At 41.5% G+C, this 23843-nt stretch overlaps 1 protein-coding gene across 1 annotated transcript; it reads right to left on the reverse strand.

Annotated features, from left to right (window-relative positions):
- Positions 1-993: 993 nt before the first annotated feature.
- Positions 994-11613, reverse strand: LOC132955538 (leucine-rich repeat-containing protein 24-like). Its single transcript, XM_061028421.1, has 8 exons — positions 10976-11613; positions 8106-8290; positions 7923-8009; positions 7037-7228; positions 6674-6842; positions 5642-5904; positions 4568-5140; positions 994-1477 (listed from the first exon to the last, which is right to left on the reverse strand). The coding sequence occupies exons 2-8, from the start codon at positions 8271-8273 to the stop codon at positions 1073-1075; spliced, it is 1857 nt and encodes a 618-aa protein (XP_060884404.1). The 5' UTR covers positions 8274-8290; positions 10976-11613; the 3' UTR covers positions 994-1072.
- Between the last annotated feature and the right edge of the window lie 12230 nt (positions 11614-23843).

Raw genomic sequence — 23843 nt, forward strand, 5'->3', positions numbered from 1 at the left:
TGAATTTCTTATTCATCATAGTTTACTCATATTGACACACAAGGATACAGATGATGCTACTGGCCCTGCCATGAAAAAGACCAATATAGTGATACTAATCATTTATATTGGCCTAACGCTGATATTTTAATTTCTATGTCCTTTACTTATTTCACTTCTAGTGAACAGAGCTTATTTTGTTTATCTCACTTTATATGACTTTCTGCCACCTCAAAAGTCGGCCTTCTGCTCTGACTTAACAGTTTGACATTCTTTCATACGAAACCCTCTACACTGCCTGATTCTGTCTCACATCTGGATTTAAAGACACAGGTGTAGCCAGTGTGTGAGCCCACCAGCTCTATGAAACCAGGAATCAGATGTCAGGCTCAGAGAGAACTAGCTAACCCCAGAGACATCGAGTGTGTGCATGTGTGATTCTGTAACTTGACAGGATGTTAATCAGAAAAGTTCAGATTGAAGATAACAAAAATGTCCATCCTTTGTGATGCCCAACATGCTCACTTACATAGAAACAGTCCAAGCATCTCTGCGTTTCTCTGGGATGTTTACAACGGCCTGCAGAGTCTGAGAGTAAATGAAAACAAGTCAAGATATAAATAACAATAATAAAACACACAAAGGTTCTCTCATGCTCCTGATCGAGATGATTCTATTATTTCATCCTCATTACTTCTTGCCCCGCAAATAACCTGCGATCTTTGTGTGAGTCTTGATGTTTACTCTTGTACAGTAACGATGGTGGAAGGGTTGTAGTAGCCGATCCAGATGTTCATGTACAGGGAAGTTTAGTTATGAGCAGCTCAGCAAATACCTGAGTCCAACTAAAATAACCTTTGAGTGTTTTGGCTTTCAAAAGCCAGTCAACCCAGCAGCCTACACTCCACTGACATGTGGTGTAAAGGTCATATTGTCAATGTCATTGAAAGTAGCAAGGCTAGTGACTGAATAAACCAGAGTGCTCCTTCTGTCAGGTGGTTACTGGTAGATTCCTAAAGCGGTACCCTGACTTTCCTTTGGTAGATACTGTCTTACACAAACAATCTGTGTTGCAGTGGATTCCCTCCCCTTTTCAGCAGTGGATTTCATAAGCAATCTGAGAGTCCATGAACAGGCCTGTGTGATTGAGAAACATCCCTTCAGCTTCTGAAGTGATCACAGGCTCCGCCTCCCCTCCCTCTCCCGCCATTCTCCTCATGGTCCGTATGTCTCCTTCCTGCTGCTGCTGTTTGTTGGGGGCGAGAGTGGGACTCATGGTCTGGCCTACCCCTGAGGAGAGGGTGTGGCTGGAGGTGTCAGATGGAGCGGGGCAACCGAGGTTAGTGGTGGACACAGCTGTGGGCGGAGCAGGAGGCAGCACAGGCTTGGCCCTGTTGAGAACGTACATCTCATGGCCCCGCTCGTCACGGTACTCCTCCAGCTGGGCAAAGGTGGTGGGGCCATCAGAGTAGTCGTTCACGTACAGGATGCTCTCCTCCTGCGGTTACAAATTCACCGTTATCACTTACAGGGTACAGTTACATACAAAACAATACAGAAAATACATTTTAATAGTTTACAACTGTACTGAACAGCAGTAGCAGTTTTCCCTGTCCATTTCCCCTCCTACTCACAAAGTAAAGGGGACATTTCCTGTCTAAGTCTGATTTACAGTGTTGTTGTATCATGTGTGTTATTTCCTAAAAGCCTAAACAGAGACACGGACTGAAAATTAGCTATGGCTAGAAGTCCTGTATACATTGTGGCAGCTGTGGCTCAGGTGGTAGAGTCGTCGTCTCTCAACCAGAAGGTCAAGGATTTGATCCCCAGCTCCTGCAGCAACATGTCCGATGTGGCCTTGGGCAAGACACTTAACCCCAACTTGCTCCAGCTGCTTTGTCAGCGGTGTATGAATGGATGAGTTAATACTGATGGACTCTTTACGCAGCAGCCTCTACCATCAGTGTGTGAATGTGTATGAATGGATGAGTTAATACTGATGGACTCTTTACGCAGCAGCCTCTACCATCAGTGTGTGAATGTGTATGAATGGATGAGTTAATATTGATGGACTCTTTACACAGCAGCCTCTACCATCAGTGTGTGAATGTGTATGAATGGATGAGTTAATACTGATGGACTCTTTACTCAGCAGCCTCTACCATCAGTGTATGAATGGATGAGTTAATACTGATGGACTCTTTACTCAGCGGCCTCTACCATCAGTGTGTGAATGTGTATGAATGGATGAGTAAATACTGATGGACTCTTTACACAGCAGCCTCTACCATCAGTGTGTGAATGTGTATGAATGGATGAGTTAATACTGATGGACTCTTTACTCAGCAGCCTCTACCATCAATGTGTGAATGTGTATGAATGGATGAGTTAATACTGATGGACTCTTTACTCAGCAGCCTCTACCATCAGTGTGTGAATGTGTATGAATGGATGAGTTAATGCTGATGGACTCTTTACGCAGCAGCCTCTACCATCAGTGGGTGAATGTGTATGAATGGATGAGTTAATACTGATGGACTCTTTACGCAGCAGCCTCTACCATCAGTGTGTCAATGTGTATGAATGGATGAGTTAATACTGATGGACTCTTTACACAGCAGCCTCTACCATCAGTGTGTGAATGTGTATGAATGGATGAGTTAATACTGATGGACTCTTTACACAGCAGCCTCTACCATCAGTGTGTGAATGTGTATGAATGGATGAGTTAATACTGATGGACTCTTTACTCAGCAGCCTCTACCATCAGTGTATGAATGGATGAGTTAATACTGATGGACTCTTTACACAGCAGCCTCTACCATCAGTGTGTGAATGTGTATGAATGGATGAGTTAATACTGATGGTCTCTTTACACAGCAGCCTCTACCATCAGTGTGTGAATGTGTATGAATGGATGAGTTAATACTGATGGACTCTTTACTCAGCAGCCTCTACCATCATTGTGTGAATGTGTATGAATGGATGAGTTAATACTGATGGACTCTTTACTCAGCAGCCTCTACCATCAATGTGTGAATGTGTATGAATGGATGAGTTAATACTGATGGACTCTTTACTCAGCAGCCTCTACCATCAGTGTGTGAATGTGTATGAATGGATGAGTTAATACTGATGGACTCTTTACTCAGCAGCCTCTACCATCAGTGTGTCAATGTGTATGAATGGATGAGTTAATACTGATGGACTCTTTACACAGCAGCCTCTACCATCAGTGTGTGAATGTGTATGAATGGATGAGTTAATACTGATGGACTCTTTACACAGCAGCCTCTACCATCAGTGTGTGAATGTGTATGAATGGATGAGTTAATGCTGATGGACTCTTTACTCAGCAGCCTCTACCATCAGTGTGTGAACGTGTAAGTGTCACCTGTGGTGTAAGGACACGGTCACACTGGCAATCCGTTTCGTGCTGTATTGAAGCACGATTGCCGAGGAAGTGTACTGAGCCTGAGCACGGAGCGGTCCCACTGGTCAGACTAACTGGACTTTAGGGGTAAAGCGTGCTTAGGCACGGTACAGATTGCCTAGTGTGACTGACCACGCCCTATAAGAGCTTTGAGAAAAGAAATATACACGCTCATGTCCATTTAACATTTACATTACATCTGTTGCACCTTAATTAGATGTAACAGATGCATACATGTTCTTTACAAATAAACTGATAGACCTCCTGATTAATTACGAACCATCCAGACCGCTCAGGTCGTCTGGGACAGGTCTGCTCTCTGTCCCCAGAGTCAGAACCAAACACGGAGAAGCAGCGTTCAGTTTCTATGCTCCTTATATCTGGAACAAACTCCCAGAAAACTGCAGGTCTGCTGAAACTCTCAGCTCTTTTAAATCCAGGTTGAAGACACACCTGTTTACAGCTGCCTTTCATTAAACAGCTTTAATAAGATTTTTGTAACTTTTAACTCTTTTTATAGTTTTACTTTATTTATTTCAATTAATTTCATTTGAATTACTTTCATTTGAACATATTTTCAGATTTAATAATTTCAGTGATTTTTAAATGTTCTATTTTAATGTTTCTTTTCTTTCCTCTGTCATGATGCTTTTTGATGTCTTGTGTGAAGCACTTCGAATTGCCTTGTTGTTGAAATGTGCTTCATAAATAAACTTGCCTTTCCTTGATAGATAAATAAATAAACATACGTTTATACTTATATGTATATTTACAGGTGCAATCACTTTTTGTAAATTGTGCAATATTCATCTATAGGATTTTAATAATAGAATCAGCAACACTTTAAGTGTAAATAATGTATATCAAAACAATAGTAGCTGTTAGTGATGTATATGTAGCCTATATTATTATTGTGTAGACTGCGTAGAGATTCAGTGCAACAAGTCTAAATCTAAATGGCCTGAACACCTTCTCATGTGCGCACGGCTGCAGGAACATACCATCAAAAATCAATCAAAAGTCTGTGGCACACTGAAAATAACTTTACTGTATTTTTATTGTAAGGGAACAATGTGTTTTGTCTGTAGCTTCCTCAGGTTCGCCCAGCCCTGTGCTTTAAAATATGCTAATAAGTATTTAACATCAGACACACACCTTCTCAGCTTGCTCCGCTTCCTTATCTCGTTGGTGATGTCGGCTGTAAATCATGGCGACCAGCAGCAGAGCGGTCAGTGACAGCAGGGAGATGCCCACAGCTATAGCAGTCTGAGTAGCGGCTCCCAAAGCGCTGAAGGCCATGCTGCCCAGAGCGTACAGCGGCTCCCGGCTCACATCTGAGCCTACAGCAGGACCGTGGCTCCTTAACCTGGGCCAGGCTGGGGAGTAGGCTGAGGACACCTGAGACCATGATGCCCAGATGGAGGAGGAAGAGGAAGAGGAAGTAGATGAGTTGATGGCAAGCTGAAAGGTCACCCTGGCCACGCCCCCTGCATTCCAGGCTTCACATTCATAGAAACCTGCGTGAGCCACGGTCACATTACTGAGAAACAGCATTCCACTGCCGGTGTCGGGGTCGAAGCGCTCGCCCTCAGTCTTCTGAAGACTGACTCTTGCCTCCTCAGAAGGCTCCTCGGCTCTGCCTCCTCCGGTTGCCCCAGCACCCAGCTCCTGAACCAGGCTGCGAGGAGAGAGCACCACTTTACCCTGCGATGCCTTCTTCCAGGTCACCTGCAGAGAGGTTACAGGTTACATGGTCAATGGTCAGCTCAGTGGTCTAGAGAGTATCACTACAATCATCAACTAGAAAACCTAGATTTAAAATAACTACAAATGTCCAATATCCAGGAGACATTAATGTAAACTGAAACTTCATTGAATGAAAGTCAGATCTTTTAAAGGAGCTTACCCATCTATATTTGAGTGTAACTAATGATGCATTACTTTAAAAGTACTTAAAGGGGAAGTTCACATTTTAAAGTCTGGTGTCGATGTGAATGTTGAAACAGATTTGCCACCTTAAATCATTCATTTTTTGGGAGGCTCATTACAAAATAACACCTTATTTCTCTTTATGTTGGGTTTTATTTTTACCCGACACCCTCTACCTCATCATTAATGAAGCCACAACGACTTCTGTTACTCACATCAGAATTTCTCTCAGAGCCCTTACATTTGAAAATCCAAAAAGAGCGATTAACCATGAGATGATTCTATGCTAACTATCCTTACCTGTGGCCGAGGGTATCCAGAGGCATGGCAGGACACCCTGAGGCTCTCTCCCAGGCGCACAGCTAGCCTCCTGGGCTCCAGCTGCACCAGTGGAGGGATACATACCAGGCTGTTGAGGGGGACCTCCACCAGGCTAAGGTGGGAGAGGCGTGGTGGCTCGGTGCAGACCAGTCGACGCTCTGCAGAGCTGAGCAGCCTCTGGCCCTCCTCATCAATCCAGCTTCTCAGCCAGTGGAGAGCACAGTCACAGCGCCAGGGGTTGTCTACAGCAGAGCAGAGGACAGGAGGTTAGGATGAAGCCACTACATGCTGAATCAAGCCATTCAGTATCCATGGAGACAGTGAATAAGAAATCTCTCATACAAGGCAGATAACTGATATGACAGATTAAAGGTCATTTTTTAAAACTAGCATGATTTTGAAAGTAGCATTCCCTCAGTGCACCATCTACACCCACCCCACTCTCCTCTGTGCTCCCTTTAAAGCCACGCCCCCTCACTTACATGGACGAGAACCGTTGCTCCAGAAGTGGACCTCAGCTCATCTCTTGCATTGTGTAGAAACTACGTCGTCTCATGTCTCATTCAGCGGTAAGTAAACACTAAACTTTATCATAATACATGTAAAAAAAAATCACTATTTTACTCCTCACAACGGACAACGATAGACTCACAGTATAAACTCCTAAAGTCATCAGTGACGCTCTTTGAGTGTGGGCTAGAGCACGCAAGAGGTAGAGAGCGAGCAGAGAAACAGGGAGGTGTCTGATTGGTTCATCAGATTGGTACCTCGTGGCAGACATTGGTCAAAGTTTTTACAGACTTACAATTGATACAGATGACAGATTTTCTTTGTTTCTTTATCAGAGAACATTAGTTATTAATTTCTGTCAGGACCTAAAGACAATTTACACCAAAATCTGAAAAAGTGGATCTGGAGGAAATGACCAACCCTGCCTTTAAGGTGAACATAGAGAGAAATACTTTTGACTACATACAAAAACCCTTCAGGAAGAGGACTGACATGTCTCACCTGTGATGCGCAGCACCTGCAGGCTGACCAGAGGCCGCAGAGTTGCAGGGCCGATAGTGTGAAGATTATTCCTGCTCAGGTCCAGCAGAGCCAGAGAGCTCAGACCAACCAGAGCCTGGTCTGCCAACATCTCTATACTGTTATGCTGTAAATGGAGCTCCTGCAGACGCTGCAGAGACATGGAGGGAGGGGGTCTTATTATTTATCAAGATTTTTTTTAGATATGAGGAAACATCAGTGCCGGGCAGATAACAGAATGAAAAATACAGATACAAAAAATGTATCTCCCATAACTCTGTGGGAATCGTTCTTTTAAACATGAAAAGTGAAAATGTATACACATCATCATGCAACATGTCTTACCTGTAAGCCACGGAAGGTGTAGTCGAGCAGGCGTGTGATGTCATTTCCTGCTAGGTAAAGAATGCGGAGATGTTCAAGTCCCTGAAACATGTCTGCTTTCACCAGGTGGATCCGATTCCCATTCAGAGCCAGCTCCAACAAGTGAGCCTGGTTCTGGAAAGAGCCAGGCTCCACCGCTGAAATAGTGTTGTTCTGGAGAATAAGGAACATGAGGAGTGAAAACCACAATCTTTCTCTTCATTATTACTCAGGACCTGCAGGGATGTGATAAACACTTCATATACACAGAAAACATTACCTTAAGGTAGCATGGTGAAGGACTCATCATTCTTTTTGTTCCTCCAAACACCATAAACTGTTTCTATAACTTATAGATTAAGTGAACTCCACCACCTTTACATATCAAAACCTGTTTCAAGGGGTGGATACAGAAGTCAGGCTCTTGAGGAGAAGGAGCTCCCCAAACCTTCAGCGAGGCTATCTGGCACTACCACCACCCGATGTCCCTGACGCCCAGCCACCACCATCAGACTGTGTCGTCCAGGAACGTGAGGAATACATATTATCCCATATGCTCTGTTTTAGAGACAAACTGGCGCTATAATGATTGATTGATAATGATTGATTTGAATAAGGCCTTTAGAGTCGCTGGGCGAGCTGTGTGATAGAAGAAAGCGTCTTCAAGTGCTGAGTTTTATTCAACACTGTTAGGTTTACACACCTACAATTTAAAAATGATACAATTCTTTGCTTCATCAAACATTTAGGAGGCAGAATGATAACACTACTGTGAATCACAAAAATTAAACAATAGATTCACAAATCCTTGATTCTCATGCAGAGCCAGTTCTTCAAAGCCGTAGCTTCAGGTGTGTTCATTCTTTACCTGAAGGTACAAGTAGTGCAGGTGCCTCAGCAGAGTGAGGTCCTGTCGACGGATCTGGCCAATCACATTATCCTGGAGGAAAACGGTCTAGATAGAAAGATAGAAGGAAAGAAGATGAGATGAAGAGAGACCATGACATAAACATCTGTAGCACTGTCAGTGGACATCCTACACTGAGCCTACCTGTGTAGATGGAGGAACGTGTTTGGGGATGTCCTTTAGGCCGGTGGAGCCACACTCCACAGTGAGGCTGTAGCATCGACAGCTCACAGGGCAGGAAGGAGACGCTCGAGCAGGAGTTTGAAGGGAGAGGAGGATCACAGAGAGAAGAAGCACTAACAACACGGCCATCACTCCAAAGGACAGGACTGTGGATGAGAAGAGAGCAGTCCACCATCAGGATCAACAGCTAAGCTAATAAAGAAGACTGCATGCTATCACCACAACGACATCAGCTCAGAGGACACAGTGTAGGTAATACATGGAATGAATCTGTGAATAACAACCCAACAAAGCTGCAGTATTACACCATCATGAGCACCAAAATGTAATCATAACATTTTCTTTTCTTCAAAGTGTTTTTGTGATTATTTTTTCTCTCACCAATATCGGTATCTGCCCCATGAATCCATATCGGTCGGGCCCAAACCAAAATGTCTGACTGAGCTCAAAAGAAGTCGAGTGTTAAGCACAAACTAGTGTTATCTCTGAATCAAGGTGCAGACAAATGGCTCCTTATAGAGAACTGTAAAGTAAATGTGATGTAAGAGCAGCTGAGAGGAGGATCAAGTCTGGAATGCACTTCACTGTCACAATCCAAATATTGAAAACTCTACTAGAGTCGGTTGTCCCCAGCTTTAAAAATATATATATATATACTTTTTGAATACTTTATTAATCACTATGGGTAGTTCTGGTTTACACTTGAGACAAGATGCTTCTCACACTCATAGACCTGAGGAGAGATGTCAGAGTGGGGCTGCTACACACAGGGAGCGCACCAGAGCCATTGGGGATTCGGTGCCTTGCTCAAGGGCATCTCTACCAACCTCCATATTATGGTTCAAGTCCTATCGGGACTTGAACCAGTGACCCTCCAGTTCCCTACCCAAGTCCCATACGGACTGAGCTACTCCCGCCGCTTCTGCAAGTCTATGTCCAATGTTAATACTGATGGACTCTTTACTCAGCAGCCTCTACCATCACTGTGTGAATGTGTATGAATGGATGAGTTAATACTGATGGACTCTTTACACAGCAGCCTCTACCATCAGTGTGTGAATGTGTATGAATGGATGAGTTAATACTGATGGACTCTTTACTCAGCAGCCTCTACCATCACTGTGTGAATGTGTATGAATGGATGAGTTAATACTGATGGACTCTTTACTCAGCAGCCTCTACCATCAGTGTGTGAATGTGTATGAATGGATGAGTTAATACTGATGGACTCTTTACTCAGCAGCCTCTACCATCACTGTGTGAATGTGTAAGTGTCACCTGTGGTGTAAGGGCACGGTCACACTGGCAATCCGTACCGTGCTGTATTGAAGCACGATTGCCGAGAATTCATCATCAAGGACTTTTCTTTGTCTCTTTGTACGGTCGGATGCCTGCACTTCTCTCACTAAGTATTGTGTTCAGCATTCTTCAACAAAGCAGAGACTTGTAATACTTTCACTAAGAACTATTATCTGACATAAGCTTACATTTTAAAAAGACTGAAGAGACTTTAAATCCTAATGAGCCAGACTATAAAAATGACATCAGAACAGGAATGTGGAACAGAGTTATCCAACGTTTACACAGAATGACATCCCTTCATTTGAGTCATAGAAGAGGAGAGGTTTGAAGTGAAGATCGTGTTATATGAAAACTTAACAGGCGCATGAGGAGAAAGCATTCTGTACGACACAAAGATGGAGAAGGACGTGTCACATTCCTCCTTTTACACACTGATAGCAAAGCAGCGAGGCAAGGTGGCAGCCTGCCTGACATTATCGATCCAAACACATTCACACACATTAATATGGTGATCGTGATGCTTGCGGAGGCACTTTGGGGTTCTGTGTCTTGCTCAAGGACACTTTGGCATGTAGACTGCAGCGGCTGAACTAATCCAGTATTTTGAGGACAACATGCTCTAGCCTTCTCCTCCTGCCCTCAGAAAAGGAAAACATATACAGTAGTTATGTATTACACTAAGCCAGACCCAATCTGCAGAATAAAGAATCAGATAAGAAGGATAAATGAGAGGAAACATTTCTGTCTTATTTTAACAATTTGGCATCTTGTCCAATACACTCCGTGGTCGGTTTACAGGTTTTGTGTTGTTTATTTCAGTTTGTCGTTGTTGTATTGTTGATGGTGATGAATGGGAACACATTATTTTAAATGTGTTTAAGGTATTGTGAAGAAACCACTCTGACTGAAGAGCACAATGATAAACATACAGTAGACCTATAACTGAATCCATACCTCTCCAAAACATATCCACGGTGTTGTATGTGTGTGTGCTGTGTATTTACCATTGGGTGGATCTGGTACATTTATAGCTTCATCGTCTTACAGAAACATGGCTAATATAATCTCTGACACATGACATCATCTGCCCTCTTACAAAATGAATTACAACCCATTAATGTCTAGTTCTGTCAGGTCCAGTACTGGGTGTAGCCCTGATGGGAGAATATGTTCTACACTATGCAAACCTGATGGACATATGACCAACTACAACAAGCATACTGGACTAAAGCCATGTCCCGTTTGATGTTTTTTAAAAAGCAGTTTCTGCAACTACAGCACGTGTTATCGTGATATATGAAGTGGCTAAATATCCAGCGGTGCTGCAGGCCATTCCACCTCAGACTGAGCCCACCACACACAACAACAGTAAACAAAAGCCTATCAGACCAATGCACTTCAAGTCCATCAGTACCTCATGTATGATCCCGGTGCAGAAATGCCAAAACGTTACAGCTGCTTTCTGTTCATCAACGGAAACGGTGATAGGAAATAGGAGGCTGTAATAATCAAGATTGTATTGTTGTTACCTGGCTTGTGAGAGCTAGATGATCCTCCGACAGTGACGTTTGTTCTGCACGACGCCTTCTTCTCTCCTCTCGTTTATGATCCTTAATATTCAAATGAATCTGTCGTTTTGAAAATGAAGCTCCCGACATGTGAAAGCGGAGTAGCCGCTGGTGGATGATGTCTGTGTGCGCAGAGCACCGCGGGCCCTCTGCACAGAGGAGGAGGAGGAGGACCGATGCAAACAGAAGGGGGTCAAGCAGCGAGCAGTGCACATCAGGTGTGACGCTGGACTCTGTCGCACTGACTGTAGTTTGATTTGTGGTGAAATCAGGTGTCTCTGTTAAATCCCATCACCCAGCTGTTCACTCACCCCTCTCTCCCACTGCATCCTCTCATCCAATTATCCCACGCTGCTGCTGCTGCTGCTGCTCGTAAGGACCACAGTCAAGTCAACGTCACTCTTAAGCAGAGGCCAGAAAACCACTTCCGCCGCACGTCGTTCAGAATAAAAGCTTCATCAATTAAACCTAGTTGATCAAATTGATATTTATAAAATAATTCATTTAATTCGACTCCTTCTGGATTTAAATAATAATAATAATTTTGTTAGCTTGTAAGTAATGTAGGATGAAGCTTTTTGCATTTTTGAATTGGGGAAGCATATTGTCAGAGGCGCTTGTCAACAGGCAAGGCAACTGTTTGGGGCCCCAGACCAGACCAGTGAGGGGCCCCTGAGGGTTGACAAACTTAACCAAAGCAGTGGCTGAGACCAGAGACGCTACCCCCTGCCACAGGAAAGTCAGGCCTGCCCCTGACAATTTTAAGACCACACCCCTTCTGACACCCTTTTCAGACAACACATTTAGACCCGCCCTCAGCAAAGTAAAGACCCCGCCCCTAACAGAAACTTATCACTCAACAAAAGTGAATTTAAATGCTCTTCATTCATCTATCCATTTTCTTCTTTTATCCCGGACTGGATTGCGGTGGCAGCAGGATAAGCAAGCTGTCCCAGATGCCCCTCTCCCCAGTGATGTTTTCTGGCTTTACTCCTTAACCCCTCTGGATGTCTGAGCTACTCACCCTCACTCTCTAACAATAACCCCCCCGCGGATCGTGGATAGGGCGGGGTCGGAAGCCTCCCCGTCACTGTTCTTATTGGATATCCCGGGCGGCAGATATCAGATGAGTATGGTCTGACAAACAGCACCATCTGCTGGATGAGCGCAAGAACTACAAATATAGCCTACCTATAAATAAATATAAATAGGCTATGGATTGTTTTTTTTTAGCTTTATTATTTAATTATTCTGTTCATTATTATGATACATAACAACATATGATAACAACAATTAAGCTTCATTGTTCAATTATTCAGTTTCATTACTGTTGTAATCCTGTAGCCTCAGGAAACCGTATTCAGTGATGCTTTGCGGGAGAAATACAAATACAAACTTGTAATTAAATATAAATGTGAATACGTTTTACTAGTATATTCATTTTTAGCTTGATTGTTTAGTTGTTCATTATTATGAAATAGTTAATGTTATAATCAATTTCAGAGCTCATGCTTTATTTCGGAAAATAAATACAAATAATAATCCATAATTGCTCACTAAACAATGAAGAGGTAGAGGCAACAAACTGTACACAATTTCCTCTGACACTTGAATTCTTTTGCCTTGATCATTCTAAAATATAAAACATATAGCACTGCACAGGAAACATGAAACGTTTGTGCATGGTGGGGTTTTGGAGAAAGCAGAAGCTAAGAAAGAGGCCAGATATGAAATCAAGAGGGCTAGGCTCCAATAGAAGAATAAAACAGAGGACACATTTCACAGTAACAACCTAAAGGCAGTGTGGGATGGTATGAAAACCATGACTGGCCAGAGCACTAAGAACAATGGGGGGATTAAATCAAACACAGAGCTTTCTAATGTACTGAATGATTTTTATCTACGTTTTAATGATGAATATGATTTTACAAAGGTGCATAGTGACTTGTTCGACATATTAAGTGACAGTACTGCCACCTCTCAAACTCAGTCGAATAGCATGCTGTCAGGTCCATGTTTAAAAGATGTAACATAAGAAAGAGCCCCGGACCAGTATGATCACTGGAACATTTCTTAAAGTATACACTACACAAACAAGACACTAATTAAAAAGGCAACAAGGATGAATAAAATGGGTCTCTCTGTGGTCTACTTCAATGGATATGAAAAGGTGACTCCATCACAAAGTAGTAAAGAACTAAACATTGAACTGAACACATTTTTTGTCATGATAACCTTCATGTTTCCATTTACTGTTCATCATGGATGCCAGCGCCAATAAGGGAATCTAAACACAGATTTATCTGTCTTGTGGCTTCATTATCTGTGAAATAGATACCACACACTCGTCACCCAGAGGAGCAGAAGTCTGCACAACTGAAGAAGGTGGACAGAGTCTGGTGCTTTGTGACAGTGAACAGTGAGAAGTCTACCATAGTCATCCTCAGAGAAAACACAGAGATCCTGGTCAATATTCAATGCTGCTATTTTCCTTTACATGATGTTGCCCTGTGTTTGAAAGGCCAGATGCTGGAGGGTTGTGTTGGATTTGCTCTTCCATCATATTTTAACAGTCAAACAATCATCCAGGATCTTTACACTTTATTTGATTTTTGTTGGGATTTCTTTGTTAAATTATTTTTTATACTTTCTCCTATGTCCCAGCAATTCAACCTGATGGTCTCCCTTACTTATTTTCCACATGGTTCATGAAGCCAGGGGTTGTTTATTGAAGTTTTTTTTTTTTCATAAAATGTTTAAATAAACTTTTTAAAAATCTGACATGACTGTCTCTGATTAACTGGAGCACTACAACGTGTTGGTCACAGTAAAAATAATTTAGCAAGAGAGAAGAACTCCATCGAGAGAGGACAGGAAACGCTCAGGGGACGAGTCCTCCATGTTGTCAGGGGTTGTTGATGGATCTGAATCTGAGGGCATCTTCTGTAGTAAAGAAAAACAATCATGGAGTTAAATGTAAAGTATAATGAATTTTACTGTGATGTTTATGCCTCAGACCTGAAATCAGATCTGTCCTCAGGTTCTGCTAAACTTCAGGTTCTAAAGTTTGTTTTTAAGACAGGAGAACTATTTAAGAGGAAAAACAAATATATAATAAGACATGATGAATCCAATAATATGATCAGCTTTATGAATTTATGTTTCAAGACAAGTGTTCCTGCCACTTTCTATTGAAGATTATTTTAAACTGTCATCACAGCCTGGTAAATGAAAAGCTGCTCCTCTTGGGTGCATAGGCCGCTGACGAATATCCTCCATTTCACTCTGTTTGTGGCTTTTCGCTTAAGCTCTCCCCAGTTGAGTCCACTCTCTGACATTTCTGCCTCTACACTTCTTCTCCAGCCGTTCCTGGGGCGACCTCTTTTCCTTTTCCCCTGGGGGTTCCATTTCAGGGCTTGTGTGGACCCTTGAGAGGGTGTGGCCAATCTAACTCCACTTTCTCTTTCGGATTTGTAAGTCTATGGGGTCTTGGCTTGTTCTTTTCCACAGGTCCACATTGTTGACTTTGTCTTTCCACCAGATGTTTAATATCCTTCTGAGGCAGGTGTTGATGAATGTTTGCAGCCTGTGTGTTGTGTGTTTTGTTGTTCTTCTTGTTTCGGATCCATACAGCATCACTTGTTTAACGTTGGAGTTGAAGATGCGTATCTTAGTGTTTGTGGAGATGTTTTTTGAGCTCCAGATCTTTCTGAGCATGTGAAACACCACTCTAGCCTTGTTAATTCTGCTTCTAATGTTGGCCTCTGTCCCTCCAGTGGTGTCCACAACACTGCCTAGGTAGGTGAAAGCTTCTACCTCCTCTAGGGCAGTGCTGTTCAAGAAGATGGGGTTTCTGATTTTGGAATGGATCTTCATCACTTGAGTTTTTGTTATATTGGGAGTGAGACCAAGTTTTATTGCAGTTTCTGAAAGTCTGTCTGTGTTCTCTTGCATTTGTGTCTGTGTATGGGATATGAGATATTTGAAACCTTAAAGCAGCTCATTCCTCAGAGTTCATACTCAATCTGTGTTACAGACTACACAAGGATGTATTTTCTTATTTGTGAAACCTTTGCTAAAGTATAACTTCACAAGATGCTCCACGTTCCTCATTTCCGTACAGAGGGCTGCTGATCTTCTGATAAAAGACTAAAAGAACCACTTTATTCTCAAATCTATGTGGCCCTATACTCCTTTGTAACTATAAGAGACCTAAAAGTCAACTGAAATGCAACAGGAGCTCTACTTGGACTCCATGTGCTGCACAGTGCTGCCCCCCTCTGCTGTGTGCAGAAACAGCTGAGGAAAACATGAAAAACATGATTTTTTGATCAAGTGAATGAAATACACTTCTGGAATATTGTCTATAATAAAGTGTGACAATGTGAGTACGTTTACTGAAGTTACAGCATCAATGGGCCTTGTTTTAACTTTTGTTCAGAAGTGTCATATGTTTTACCTTTCATTCTTTACTTTGATTGAAGGGCTTTAATGTTTGAATGGAGTGCATCAATCATCAAATCAGTGCATAAAACATCATTCATCTGTATCTTATATCTGAGAGCTAACATCACTTTTATCAGAAACCCTGAGGTGAGCTAATCACCAGACTCTGTTTTTGGGAATCAAATGACATCTGTTTGAAATAATAGGACACTTTTTTTATTCCAATCATAAATTCAAAGACACAAGTTACATATAACATAGTACAAGTCGAAATCTATTATTTGGATCATTCATTCCTTGAAAATTGTCTCGTTATTTTAATGATATTCTGTTTTAAAAGAATGAATCTCCAGCGTAAACAATCTTTGAATTGTGCAGAAATGAAAGACTTCTTTCTGGCTGTAACACAGCGATACCCACCCTGAGTAGCTCAATGCTGCTGTGCTCCAGATGTTTTACACAGCTAAAATCTGTGTGTGTAACAACAGCATACCTGCCTGATAAGAAGAAAGCACTGAAGGTTAGCCCACTGCTGCTAGATCCTCCCTGCTCCTGAAAATGTGTCAGGCAAATAAATGATGACGAAAACCTTTGCTGCGCCACGAGCCTCTCTCTGATGCAAACATATCCATTATGTGGTGAATATGTGCTGTTTTTTTAAATGAGAGAAAACGACACAAAAACCTCAAGGGGGCAATGGGCTCATTTGGAGAAACTTTAGATCACAGAGGTGAGATAAGACTCACGACAAAACGGAGGCTTAACATTCCACGGTTGCTATGGTCCATATCCAGGTGCGTCTCTTAGTAACATCATATCACAATTCAAACAAAAACAAAATCCTCTACAGCCAGGAAATGTGTTTCACGACTTTCACTCGATGATTTCTTCCAAGTTGAAGCTTCAACTGAGGACTTTTTCCTTCCAGACGATGAATAAAGAATCCCAGAGAGTGATGAGAGCCGAACTAAAAACTTTCATCTTGTTTACTGTCACAATGCACGCTGTCAGGACCATAGACAGCTCATTACAACGGTAACTGTCTTTAAATCTTAACCCCTTCTTTTCTACTTGACAAATACACTTTTTAATAATATAAAAAAAGAAAAACAACCAAGCTGACATGTAAAGCAAAAGTCCAAAGTGTTGTTGACCTTATCACCTGAGATAGAAAAATAAATGAACATAGTTAGCGGTAGTTTGCAGTAGGCCTGCATGTTCAAATTGTTTTGTTTTACACGACCTGTTGATATTAAAAGTGTTGTGTTATTATGTAGCCTACATGTTTTAGCCAAACTTAAAAATCCTACTTCGTGGTGTAACTGTCAGCAGCATTTTTCAATCATGGAGTCAAACTCATATTGGGTCGGGGACGGATTTGTTCCAATGAGACCTCCAGTGGGCCGGACTCTCTATAACACTAAACATGTAGTCTATATGGGCTGCTGTATTATTATTTTAAAATCTAAATAAGCTACTTGTATCGAGGACTTTATGTTAACAGTAACAAAACAGGTCAGGCATAAATTATTATGCTGTCCTTGCATCAAATGATAAAAAGCTCTATTTCAAATTAGATTTTTTTTGGCATCCACTAAAGATGAATTTACAAGACTGCAGGTATTAGATTTAAAACACAAAATCTCTGTCATTGCAAACTGTACTATATTTTTTATTATTGCTGTTCAAGGTTAGAAACCTTGACACAGGAGTTATTCTACCTGCCCTGCGATCAGTGCATTAATAATACCGAGTAGTAGTAAGTGAAGAGAGAGAGTCTTTAGATGTGTGTGTGTGTGTGTGTGTGTGTGTGTGTGTGTGTGTGTGTGTGTGTGTGTGTGTCAGGCCACAGCACAGTTTACACTCGTTAAGCTTCATCACAGATAAAACCTGCACACATGAATATCTTGTCACAAACACACAGAATGTCTTTGATGCAAACAGTCATCTTCGGGTATTTTAGTGTTAGGCATTATAAAATGATCAAATGTTTCCAAACGAACAGACGTGCGCTTCAGCGTTGCGCACTGCAGTCTGATCAGCCTGTGACGCAGTACTTTGACACGCTGTACACAGCTAAAGCTAATCAGCAACAAGATGCCTCCCTTCTCCAAGGACGATTACTACAAACTTCTTCAGAAAATTGCAGTGCTGGAGACAAAGATGAATCGCCTAGAAGTGAATGTGGAAGTGAACGGACTGTACGGGAATGACACCACATTACCACTAACTCAGAATAGTGGACAAGAGCAAGCTAACACACAGACAAGAGCAAGCTAACACACAGAGATCTCTACAAAGACAAAGGTGGGCTCTGTTTTATCTAATAAGTCTACAAATGGTAGTCCTCCTTGGAACTGTCTTGGTGCTAAGCCAAAGAAGAAATCATTTCTCTGGGAAATAGGAGGACGGATAACAGGCAGAGCACAGCGAGCTGAGATATGTGATGAGACTGGCTGGTCTGCACTACCTCCCCTGCAAAGTGCCTCTTCAACCCCTGTATCTAGAGTGACACAGCCGTGGACAGCTGCGAAAGGGAAGGTTAGGAACAAACCTCCCCCACAAATGAATGTGGAACTACAGAACAGATATTCCCCTCTGTTGCAGAGCCCTGGATCTTCATCTGGTTCTCCATCCTCAGACACCAGGGTAAGGACTGAAAACAATAAGTATCAAAAAGTAAAAGGCTACAGGGAAAGCTAAAGCCTGGGCTTGAAACTCTGATTGTGGGTGACTTTGCTGTTAAAGATGTACAAAGGATGTGCAGTAAAAACACAGAAGTACTGTTTTCCCAGAGATATGGTCTCTGATTTAGCAGAAAGGATCCTGCATATTGTGGCTGAACACCCGACTGTGAAGAATGTCATACTACACATTGGGTCAAATGATGTCACAAAACAACAATCTGAAGTCTTGAAGCAGGACTTCACTGGTCTGCTGAAGATGGTCAGCCCCTTGGATGTGGATGTGTTTATCAGCGGCCCCATACCACCAGTCAGAAGAGCAGAGGAGAGATTCAGCAGGTTGTTGGCACTGAATAACTGGCTTACAACTGCATGTAATGCCCATTCAGTGAATTTTATTAACAATTTTAAAATGTTCTGGGAACGCAGACATCTTTTTAAGGCAGATGGATTTTGCCTGAACATGTCAGGGGTGAAACTGTTCACCTCTAACCTATTTTACTCCCTCCCTCAACCATCAGTTCTCTCTGCCAAGGACAAGAGACAAAAGAAAACAGCTTTCAAGAAAGACAAAACACAGCAGGATGACAACCTTCGTCAAGAATCACGTCTGCCAGTATCTGAGGAGAGACCTAAAGAGGAGAGACATCGGAACCAAGAGGAGGGGTCTCCATCCACCTTCGACCCCCTCACCAACACCTGTGAAGTCTCACCGCCCTTGCCCCCTCGAACCCCGATCAAATCTTCATCTTCCTGGGGGCGGCTGTGGCTCAGTTGGTAGAGTCGTCGCCTCTCAACCGGAAGGTTGAGGGTTCTATCCCCAGCTGGGCAACATGTCCAATGTGTCCTTGGGCAAGACACTTAACCCCAAGTTGCTCCTGCTGCTTCGGTGGTGGTGTATGAATGGGATTAGTTATTTCTGATGGATGATACTACATAGCAATCACTACCATCCGTGTGTGAAAGGGTGTGAATGGGTGGGTGTGACCTGCAGTGTAAAAGTGCTTTGAGGAGTCAGAAGACTAGAAAACCGCTATATAAACTCAAGTCCATTTACCATTTACCATTCCTCCAACTAAGGTGAAGGTTGTCTCTGGTAAGAAAGAATCTCCATGGAGAAATTCGACACTGGTAAGAAACGGAAAAAGAGATTGTCGAAAAGCTGAACGCAGGGGGCGTAAAACTAATCTCCAGATTCATTTTGACATCTACAAAGAGAGACTTCACACTTAGAATTCACAACTGAGGAATGCAAGGCAATCTTTCTTCTCTGACATCATCACCACAAACAATAATAATGCTTGTGTCCTGTTTGCTACTGTCGACAGGCTAACAAACCCTCCTGTGTCAATAGCATCTGAATTTCATTCTACCAGGGCCTGTAATACATTTTCCACCTTCTTTACTGAAAATCCAGAAAATTAGACAAACTGTCAGTAACTCATCATCAGGACCAGGATATGTGCTGTGTCCATTTAAAACCAACTTAAGCACCATGACACAATTTAATCAAATCAACCTTAAAAACCTGGAGGACATTATACAACTATTAAATTCCTCCTCCTGCTGTCTTGATATTCTGCAAACAGGTTTTTTCAAAAAAGTCTCCCAAGTCATGGCTCCAGATCTGTTACAAATTGTAAACATGTCTCTTCTCTCAGGTGTCTTCCCACAGGCCCTGAAAACAGCAGTCATCAAGCCACTATTAAAAAAGAACAATCTAGACAAGTCAATAATGAACAATTACAGGCCTATATCAAATCTTCCTTTTTTAAGTAAAATAATCGAAAAAGCTGTTTTTCAACAGTTTAATAACTTCTTGACATTGAGCGACTGTTTCGATGTCTTCCAGTCAGGTTTTAGACAAAATCACAGCACTGAGACAGCTCTGGTTAAAGTGTTTAATGACATCCCTTTAAACACAGACAGTGGCAGAACCTCAGTCTTAGTTTTACTTGATCTCAGTGCTGCGTTTGACACAGTTGACCACAATATATTACTCGGCCGACTGGAAAACTTGGTGGGAGTTTCTGGCACAGTACTAAACTGGTTTGAATCCTACTTAAAGGACAGGGAAGTCCTTTGTGTCTTCGTGGTAACTTCAAATCTGAGCAAACTAAAAGTACTTGTGGAGTTCCCCAAGGTTCCATCCTGGGGCCTCTTCTGTTTAAAGTCTACATGCTCCCACTAGCTCAGATTATAAAAACAATAAAATAAGTTATCATAACTACGCAGACGACACACAAATATATATTACAATGTTGCCAGGCAACCATGGTCCCATAAAAGCACTGGGTAAATGCATAGAGCAAATCAATGAGTGGATGTGCAAAAATTTTCTCCAGCTAAACAAAGACAAAACTGAGGTTGTTGTTTTTGGAGCAAAGGAGACTGGGGTCTGTCAGAGAATAGACTTTAAAATCCTGTTGCTAGTTTATAAAGCGCTTAAAAGTTTATGGCCAAAATACATTAGTGACCTCCTGATTAATTACGAACCATCCAGACCGCTCAGGTCGTCTGGGACAGGTCTGCTCTCTGTCCCCAGAGTCAGAACCAAACATGGAGAAGCAGCGTTCAGTTTCTATGCTCCTTATATCTGGAACAAACTCCCAGAAAAAATGCAGGTCTGCTGAAACTCTCAGCTCTTTTAAATCCAGGTTGAAGACACACCTGTTTACAGCTGCCTTTCATTGAACAATTTTAATAAGATTTTAAATTTTAACTCTGCACTGTAACTTTGAACTCTTTTTATATTTTTACTTTATTTATTTCAATTAATTTCATTTGAATTATTTTTATTTGAACATATGTTCAGATTTAATAATTTCAGTGATTTTTTTTTATTTTTTTAATGTTCTATTTTAATGTTTATTTTCTTTCCTCTGTCATGATGCTTTTGATGTCATGTGGTTATCAATTAGCCATTGTTTCAGATTTGCTCTCTCTGATAACTGTTGGGATGTTGTTCCATTCATGTGAGGCTGTAACAGAAAAGGCAGACTGACTAAAAACACACTTCCTTAGAGGAATAATGCAGTCGCCTCTTGAGACACCCCTCGTGAAGTGATATGTGTTTGTTCGTATGCTTACAAACTCTCTGAGTGGGGGAGGGGCCAAACCATGTGTGATTTTATAAAGGAGGCATGCATTTTTGTGTTTAATCATGTTCTCCCAGCTCAGGAGGTTGTATTTTTTGAGGATTGAACAGTGGTGGAATTGCTTTGGTTTTTTGTCTAAAACTTTTATTGTCTGTTTATACAAAGACTGTAGTGGTTTTAATGTGGTGTGACTTGCCTGAGACCAGCTTGTCAAACAATAGGTCATATATGAGAAAATCATTGAATGCATGTACATCTTGGCTGCTTCATGGAGTTTCTGATAAATCTGAAGTTGGCAAGGTTAAATTTAATTTGTTTACAGACTTTTTTTTACATGTGCTTTAAAGTTCAGGTTGGAGTCAAGTATAATGCCAAGGTATTTGAATTATTTTACAATCTGTAGTTTTTCTCCTGACACAAGTATATCTGGATCTTTGTTTGAGTCATTTGTTTTAGTGAAGAACATACCAACAGTTTTAGACACGTTAAGTTGGAGACAGCACTGATTAAGCCATGCTGTAATCAGTGTTTATTTTGACAGCAAATTCTGATTTAGTCTTAGTCTTTTGAATAACACACCATTTAGTTTTAGTCATATTTTAGTCATCTGAAATCTTTTAGTCTTAGTCTAGTTTTAGTCGACTAAATATTAGCAGATTTTAGTCGACTAAATCTACAGTGGACTTAGTCGACTAAATGTTTCTTTCTTTATGGAATGGTATTAAGGTTTGAATATGCAATACAGACACAGATTTAACGGTTGTAATACAAAACATGTATTTTATTTTATTCTTAATGTCAATAACATGACCGTGGCTATTTCACAAAAGATAATCTCACATAAAATAAGCATAAGGCCTGCTCTATGAATATAAATGCTCCCTGAAAAAGATATGCTTTCTCCCTGAATGATATGCAATGCATATGACATTCTTTCAAGATGAAGTACAATATTATTGAAATAGATAACCACCTAACTCTGAACTTACTGTCTTCTACTGTCTGTGCAAAATCAAAAACATTAAGAAAAATAAAGTGCAATTTTCAAAAATAATAATAAAACTATTGGTTGTAATGCCATCGCACAAGGTATCTAAATACCATCAGAAAATGCACTACTGTTAATGTTCACGTACCTCAAGAGAAGTTAAATAACTGCTAGGCTACAATGCCTTAGAATGCCTTACAATGCCTTGCTACTCTGTGCAAAACCAACAAGATTTGAACAGAACAGATTAGTGCAATTCTCAAATGTAGAATAAAAGATGTATTGGCTGTAATGCCATTGCACACACTACCAAATAATACTCCTTAATGTTCAAGTAAATAAAAAAACCCTGCTCTCTCAGCATTGAAAATACAGGTAAATATCACATTAAACTAAAAAGCACACAACTCTGTACGCATCATCTTCTTCTTCTTCATCATCTGTTACTCTGTGCAAAATCAAAGAGATTAGAAAAGAAAAACAAAACATATGCAAAAGGAAAATATGCATTGGTTGTAATGTCATTGTACACAAAATGAAATATTCTTCTGTTAATAATTAAAAGAAGTATCAATGAGCTAGTATCAATGAGCTCAACTCAAGACAAGTGAATTACATGCTAAGCTGTAATGTCATTATTGCATGGAACAAAAAAAAGGTCTCTGCTCTCATATTAAACAAAAAACAAAACAAATACCAGATCAGTAACTTTCAAGTTGTGCATATACTACTACAGGAAATGCTGTAAATAGCAGTGAATACAACAGTTCTATTTGTTTCTGTTCATTTTAAGGAAAGCACTTCGCTCCAATGTGACCCTTCCTCTGTTGCGCCGTCCTCTTGTGAGGTCACCTGTGATGCTGAATACCCTCTCTGCAAAAGCTTCAGAAGCTGGCATAGCCAACAAGTCTAACGCAAAAGGTTTTGAACTGTGATAAAAACTGTCACTCTTTTCCAGCCAGAAGTCTGTTCCTGTGTCCTCAGTGATGGGATGTGAAAGTTCTTCCTTGTACTTGATGATCTGCTGCCTGATGCTGGTTGTGGAGGTTTTCTGTTTAGGCCTTGTGGTGCGGCATTTTGAGAGGAACCTAAACACTGGCTGCTTTGAGGGTGGCGCTGCTTCTGGTTCCTCAATAACCTCTTCTTCTGCATTATCTTCAGACTGGTCCTCCTGTTTTGTCTGTGGGAAAGTGCATTTGACCACATAGTCTTCTGCCTGTTTCAGCAGTTCCTGGATATTTCCATCAGCCACATCAGCATTAACAAGGATTTCACAGACAGTTGGGTTGACAAAGCAGGCAGCTGCTGCAAGTGGTGAGAACTTTTCATCGGTTGAATCCAAGAAGCAAGCAAAACGCTGGTTCAGATTTGATCTCATTTTCTCTGCAAGAGTGGCGAGGTCTCTGTACCGAGTGCTCTCTGCAAAGTCAGTTAGGTGACTCAGCAGATCAAAGAGGGCAGGAACCACTAGGGACATAGATGTGGTGTCACTCTGGAGGGTTTTAGTGTGTTCCGCAAAAGGCAGCAGTAGGTCATGCAATGACGAAAGCTTTTGCCACTCACTAGTAAGCAAACTGTCCCATCCCATGTCATTTGTAATTTGACAGACTGCA

Source organism: Labrus mixtus, chromosome 3, assembly GCF_963584025.1.
Source record: "Labrus mixtus chromosome 3, fLabMix1.1, whole genome shotgun sequence".
Classification (NCBI taxonomy): Eukaryota; Metazoa; Chordata; class Actinopteri; order Labriformes; family Labridae; genus Labrus; species Labrus mixtus.